At 34.4% G+C, this 7,392-nt stretch overlaps 1 protein-coding gene across 3 annotated transcripts in view; it reads left to right on the top strand.

Moving 5' to 3' along the window:
• The first annotated feature begins 1,697 nt into the window (after nt 1–1,697).
• The window catches only part of LOC306849824 (intermembrane lipid transfer protein VPS13A-like), a 59,994-nt gene continuing 54,299 nt past the window's right edge, over nt 1,698–7,392 (top strand). For all 3 annotated transcript variants that reach the window (XM_079385159.1, XM_079385158.1, XM_079385157.1), the window contains exons 1-10: nt 1,698–1,968; nt 2,926–2,969; nt 3,113–3,155; nt 3,279–3,374; nt 5,257–5,358; nt 5,449–5,558; nt 5,770–5,829; nt 7,009–7,068; nt 7,156–7,236; nt 7,315–7,372. In XM_079385159.1, coding sequence (XP_079241285.1) covers nt 1,869–1,968; nt 2,926–2,969; nt 3,113–3,155; nt 3,279–3,374; nt 5,257–5,358; nt 5,449–5,558; nt 5,770–5,829; nt 7,009–7,068; nt 7,156–7,236; nt 7,315–7,372 — 754 coding nt within the window. In that variant the 5' untranslated portion in view covers nt 1,698–1,868. The remainder of the gene's footprint in view (nt 1,969–2,925; nt 2,970–3,112; nt 3,156–3,278; nt 3,375–5,256; nt 5,359–5,448; nt 5,559–5,769; nt 5,830–7,008; nt 7,069–7,155; nt 7,237–7,314; nt 7,373–7,392) is intronic.

Genomic DNA, 7,392 nt, shown 5'->3' with positions numbered 1-7,392 from the left:
TTTGTGTCCTGTGTCTATCTGCTGACAATTATGGCTTAGTTATTTAATTAGTTATGAAAGGTAATATCGTTTAGTTAGGCTATTTAATTAGTTATGAAAGATATAAAGCATAATAACCTATAGCACTATGTTGTACAAACATGACTTCTTGAAAAACAATGTTAGAAATCCTGAATTAAGCTCATATTTCTTTTAAATATTTTGTGGTCAGCCCTTTAGACGTAATAATCATAGACTGTATGGTAATAATAGATTTAAATAATTTATAGTAACTTATTTAGGTGAGTTCTGCTTAACCTAATTAGCTTTTGAGTTAAATATATATTGAGTTGAATTAGTTAAATGAACTCATTTCATTTAGTGAATTTCACTGTTAGGTTTTACAGTGTAATCAATAAGACTCCAGTCCATCAGTTAACATCTTATGAAGTGAATAGCTGTGTGTTTTAAGAAACAAATCCATAATTTAAGCATTTTTTTACTTAAAAACATTGTTTCAGGATAAAATATGAGTGCTCAATCCATAATTTTGCTTTCTCCAACGGAAAAAAGTTGTCTTGTCTGAATCAGGAGAGAAATATGCACAGATCAAGCGCCGTTTACAAATTAAAACAGTTCTAAACAAATATGTGGGAGGATTTTGATGTGAGAGGACAACAGAAGATGGACATTTTGGAGTGGTGTGGATTATTGTGATGTTTTTATCAGCTGTTTGGACTCTCATTCTGACGGCACCCATTCACTGCAGAGCATCCTTTGGTGAGCAAGGATGCAATATTAAATTTCTCCAAATCAGTTCTGATGAAAAAACTAACTCGCCTACATCCTGGATGACCTGAGGGTGAGTACGTTTTCAGCAAATTGTCAGTTTTGGGTGAACCATTCATTTTAGACCAAGAGCAGGGATATTCGGGACAGGGACAGTTGATATGAAAAAAGTAACTTCTTTTAAATTTAGACCTTCGTTTGTATGCCTTTCTTAAGTTTTACCACTGCCTGTCCAAGTTTGACATTACAGATTCATTCAACAAGATGGTCGAGAGAGCTCAACGCGCTGCAACTTCAGAAAACACATGCATATCGAAAAAAACACCTGCAAATCAAGAAAACATCTTCATTAGTTTGACAACACACGCGCAGCACGTTTCTTTATTTGGTTGTGTTGTGTGTCAAATCAATGAAGTTGTTTTCTTAATTTGCAGGTGTTTTTTTCTCTGTTGGCCATCGTATTAAACACAGTAAAAATACATATGTGACCCTGGAGCACAAAACCAGTCATGCACAGGCATATTTGTAGCAATAGCCTACAATACATTCTATGGGTCAAAATGATAAATTTTTCATTTATGCCAAAAAAAATTTGGTTAAGTGAAGATCATGTTCCATGAAAATATTTTGTACATTTCCTACCGTAAATATATCAAAACTTACTTTTTGACTATTGCTAAGAACTTCATTTGGACAACTTTAAAGGCGATTTACTCAGTATTTAGATTTTTTTACACCCTCAGATTCCAGATTTTCAAATAGTTGTATCTCAGCTAAATCTGATCCTTATGACTGGTTTTGAGGTCCAGGGTCACATAAGAACATTGTGCGATTAATTTTATCCCACTTCCTGTTTACCCTCTAAAACTCAACAAGCCGTTGCGTGATTGGCTCACGCACGAGGCGCACGTGACCGAGGTGTCTGTGGTGCAGGGTGTCAGCAGCAGAGGGCAGTGAAGTGTGCTTAGTACCTCCCTGTCCTTCCAGTGATGTTTATTTCAGGAAACGGGACGGTCACTAAATACAACTACATTTTCGGGTGGTCCACGAGTCGCAGACGAAGGAAAGCATGCTGATGTTTGTGTGAACAGGACGTGAAGATGGTGTTTGAGTCAGTGGTGGTCGATGTCTTGAACAGGTTTCTGGGGGACTATGTGGTGAACCTCGACAGCTCGCAGCTCAGCCTCGGCATATGGGGAGGTAAAAATTCTAATGCTTCTTTGCTGTTTGATTTGCTCCAGAAACGTGTTTGTGTACATTCGTGATTATACACAAACATATGGTTGCTTGCGTTGATAGAGTGAGCTCGAGCTTACACTGGAATCTGAGAGTCATGCTTTGACATTGAGAACATGCCTTTACAGTAACCCTTAATTCAAAGCTAACCCATGCATCATTTGGTGGTTTAAATAGATTGTTATTGCATATAGCAAAAGGATGTTGATGATTATTACCTTGACTGGGATAGTTCAAGCCCACGTGTAAACTCTGTCATCTGTTCAGTCCCATGTGTCTCAAAAATGTCCAGCTGCTTCTTTACATTGATAGAGTGGAGCATTTCACTGGTTTTGACACATGAGACAAAACAACTGTCTTTAGTTTCTAAAACCAGAATATATTAATTTGGTCACTACGTTTTTTTAAATACAATCAGATATTTATGAAAAGGTTACACCGTTTGTTACAATGTGCATTTTAAAGTAGGTCCGATTAGTAAAAACACCACCTGTAGAAACATCTCTTATCAAAAATGAAATGCAAAATCATTTTTTTTATTATAGAATATGTTAGCAACATTGTGAAATTTTGTGTCTTTGATCAAAGTCAATAGATGGAGCTAAAAATCATTTTGAAGCCATCCTGTAGTCCAGTGGTTCTCAACCAGGGGCCCGGGGCCCACTGGAGGCCTCAGCAAATTAACAAGGGGGCCACAGAATTATTTTATAATTCTTTAATCATATTAAAACTCAATTAAAAGCTAAATCAAAATCCCCATGAAGAAGTATAATTATTTTATGATGTGCCATGTGGCTTATTGACTTACTGATAAGTAGCTTTTAATACAACAGTAAATATTTGCTCTGTGATATATGAGTTGTTTTAAACAAAGGCTGGTAATATTCAGCACTATGTCTTGTGTCAATGTTTCTTTTGCAGGTGATGCCATATTAAGAAACCTTGAGATAAAAGAAAATGCCTTGGTATGTTGCTTTGTTTCTTGTTGGCTGTGTCCTGTAACGTCATTTTGCTGTATATGCGCTCCATTAAGAAAACCTTTCGATGAATTTTTCTAATGCTTTAAGTTGTGCTTCCTTGACTTGTGTGACTTTTATTTCTGAAACAGAGTCAACTGGACATTCCTTTCAAAGTCAGAGCAGGGCACATAGGTGAGAGAAGTGCAGTGTGACGCATTGAATGGTTTGCTGATGTTGCTTTGTAAAACCAGTCTGCACTGCCATAGCATGAAGTAAAATCTGAGCTCATTCAGGGAATGTTTCTGTCTTTGTCAGGTCGTTTGGAGTTGAAGATCCCTTGGAAGAACCTGTACACTCAGTCTGTGGAGGCCACGCTAGATGAAGTTTACCTGCTCATCGTGCCTACAGCTAGTAAGAGCTGCATTTATAGACCCATAAAGAAGTCTCTAATGCTCACCAAGTCACCAAGTATTTATATTAAAATACAAAATGGACTTCATTGTGCTTAAGGAGAAAAAAAAACATATGTTAATTTTTATTTGAAAAGCTTTGGTGGGTAAATTACCACTGTATATATTTGGTTTGTTGACATACTGCACAAATATTCATCAGCAGATAAAATTCAGTCATCATTTACTCACCCTCAAGTAGTTTCAAACCTGTATGAATGTCTTTGTTCTGCTGAACACAGAGGAAGATATTCTGAAGGATGTAGGAAACAGAGCAGTTCTGGGGCACCATTGACTTCCATAGTATTTTTTTTTCCTACTATGGAAGTCAATGGTGCCCCAAAACAGCCTGGTTACAAACTTTCTTCAAAATATCTTCGTTTGTGTTCGCCAGAACAAAGAAATTCATACAGGTTTGGAACTACTTGAGGGTGAGTAAATGATGACTTTTCCTTTTTGGGGGAACTATCCCTTTAAGATGCCGATATGTCATGCAGAGATAGGTCGATCTGCTTTTTCTTGTATGGAACAAACTTCAAGGTACATAACATATGGATTTTGTACCATCTCTTGCTATGTTTAAAAATATTTTAAAGTCTGTTTATATAGAAACATACATGTATATGTTTTAATAACTGACTAGGATATGTATCGTTTTTAGAAAATTGCGTTTTGTGCTTGTTCATTGTGTGGTGATATGTATTTCTTTGTAACTTTGTTCTTTTGACCAGGACTCCCTGGTAGAAGAGATATTGTATCTCGACGGGACCTTCCTGGTTAAATAAGTATATAAATAAGTAAATAAGTCTGCATTTATTTGATCAAAAATACAGTAAAAACTGTAATATTGTGAAATATTATTACAATTTAAAATAACTGTTTTCTTTTGTAATATAGTTTATGTAATTTAGTCCTGAGATGCAAAGTTGAGTGTTCAGCATCATTACTCCAGTCTTCAGTGTCACATGATCCTTCAATATGCTGATTTCCTGCTTAATTATTATTGATACTTTAATATTAATAATGCTTCTTATTATCTTGCAGGATTCTTTGATGAATAAAAAGTTCAAAAACAACATAAATGCCTTTGCTTTCACAATTGATCAGTTAATGTGTCCTTGCTAAATAAAAGTATTGTTATTTTAATGTTAATTACCCCAAATCTGAATGGTAGTTTGTTACAATTTCCATGAAAAAATATATATAAATATTTCAACATTGAAAATAATAAAATCAGCATATTAGAATGATTTCTGAAGGATCATGTGATGCTGAAAATTCAACTTTGATCACAATGAATAAATTGCACTTCAAGATATATTATAATATTTCACAGTATTACTGTTTTTACTGTATATAAATAAATAATTGCAGCCTTGGTAGGCACACACACACTTTCGAGTCCAGTATAGTTCTTGGCGGTCTCATTCTTCAATAATTGCCTTATTGCAAAACCCAGATTACATTGTGCCTGAATCATGTCCAGAAACAGTGCAAGATCTGGCAGACTTTACCACATTTTACTCTTATGGTTGGTCCATCTAGTGTTTAGGGGTAAAAGAATCTATCCTAATTGGATTACAGTTCAGTTGAATTCAGTTCAGTTCGATTCAAGTTAATATTCTTCTAAAGCAGCTTTAAAAAACAAATCAATGCCTTACAGACCTCGTTAAAAGTCACAGTGGCAAGGAAAATCACATGACCTCGTGATATGACATTTTAGTAGTATTAGTATTTGTTCATTTCATGAAGTATGACACTTATTTTAATGCCAGGTCTCACAGAAGATCACCGCATGCATGTGGTTCTGCCAGTTTTGACTTCTTGCATCTCTGTTAATGCAGGTATAAAGTATGACGCAGATAAGGAGGAGAGACAGCTACAGGAAGCTCGGCAGAGGGAGCTGCAGCGGATCGAGGAGACCAAACAGAAAGCAGCAGAAAAAGGTCTAGTAAATCATTTGAGCTCACTTTGGTTTTTACATAGAGACAGGTAACGTCGTAAATGAGAATTTGCATTTGTGTTCTTGTATTCAGAGAATCCAAAGGCAGAGAAGCAGGACACATTTGTGGATAAACTGGTTACACAGGTGATCAAAAACCTGCAGGTGAAGATCTCCAACATACACGTCCGCTATGAGGATGATGTGAGTACTTTTGACATTTACTTTCTCTGCCGTTCTTCAGCTTGGAGCTTTTACATACTAAAACCTGCAATATACTGTATGTTCATTTGTGTTTACATCTTTGTATGTGCTTTATTACTGAGTGGTATGAAGTGTAGAAGACTTTTTAGTCTGTTGTGTGTATTATCACTTAAATTTGCCCTAGTTTTCTCAATGTTACCCCTGTGTTCAGGTCACCAATCCCAGTGCTCCACTTTCATTCGGAGTGTCCCTGCAGAACCTCAGTCTCCAGGTATGCCAATAATTACAACCATAAATAAATTGATTAAATTATGAGATTATTGAATCTCTTAGCCATATTTATCACCAAAATCAAAATCAAGAGGGAAAAAGTACATTTAGCACAAATAAAATAATGCTTTTTTTCTTCTTCTTTTAAAAAAAAAAAAAGTATTGATTTATACTATTTCTTATTAATACATCATATAAAAAATTCTAACAAAAATGTTGCATTACATTACATTTAAGAAATAAATTTGTACTACAGAGGTGGCACAGAAGAACACACAAGTGGCTTGTAGGTGTATTTTCAGATGTTTAATGAGGCTCAGAGGTTGCATACGTGCAATTAAATTCATGTTGAGGTTAATATTTTAAATATACAGGTTTGAATGTAGAAATAGTAAATTATTTAAATAACAGAAAAGATACTTTAAAAATTCAACTAAAACTGCCAGTAGGTGGCGGTATGTCACTGATTTTATCACTGAATCATTCATTTAATTGATTTGTTCAAACGGCTGATTCATTCAGGAATGAAGTATGTGGCTGTCTTTATGAATGGGTAATTGAATCATTGACTCAGAATACATCTGTGATACATTACTCAACGCTGCAAAAACACGTTAGTGCGTTAGAAACCTTAATTAATAAATAAATGCGACTGAAATGGTTGCACTGTAGAGCCCTGCATTAAGAAAATATTTATACAATATAATATTTAATTAAAATGTAACATTTTGTACATATATTTTCTATAAATTATAAAATAAAATTTTATATAATTTTATTTATAATTTTATATAATTCTATAAAAATTATATAATTTTTCTGTATACATGTAAACATATTAGTATAAATCTTATATTAATTTAAATAATATATATATATATATATATATATATATATATATATTAGCTTGCAATATATTATTTTATGAATAAAATATATAGTTTTTTTTCCTTTATTCTCCTTAGATTTTTGGGGTGAAATACCTAGGCATGCTTTTGAGTGATTTCTAATAGACTCTATGATTTACAATAAACCACGAGAGGCTGTACATTACAATGTTCTTGCAACTAAACATGAGTAGGCAGTGTGACTATTTTACACTGGCTTCAAACAAGGCTCATTCAATCAGATTTCAGATTTAAAATTGTCTGTATTATAACATTTTTGTTTAATTTTCCAGACAGCTGATCAGAATTGGAACCCTTGTCTTCTGGATGAGAAAGCCAAGCTGTTTTTCAAGGTTAAATCATGTCTTTTACATTTTCACACTTATGAGAAGCAAAATTAACCAGTATTATTAACTAATATCGCTTGTTGCATCGTTTAGCTTGTACGTCTGGACAATCTGTTTGCGTACTGGAATGTGAATTCAGAGCTCTACTCAAACCACAACCCTGATGAGGCTCTGGTAGGGTCTTCAGATTTATTCAACTTTTAATCTAACGAAAATAAATTGCACATTTTCATTGTTTGTGCATTTTTATAGCGACACCTGAAGCACAGTGTAGCCATCTCGAGCGCTGTCCCTCAGGATTATCACTTCAGTGAGTCCCTGCTTTATTTC

This window comes from Barbus barbus (assembly GCF_936440315.1).
Source record: "Barbus barbus genome assembly, chromosome: 29".
Classification (NCBI taxonomy): Eukaryota; Metazoa; Chordata; class Actinopteri; order Cypriniformes; family Cyprinidae; genus Barbus; species Barbus barbus.
This window is presented reverse-complemented; position numbering and strand designations above follow the sequence as displayed.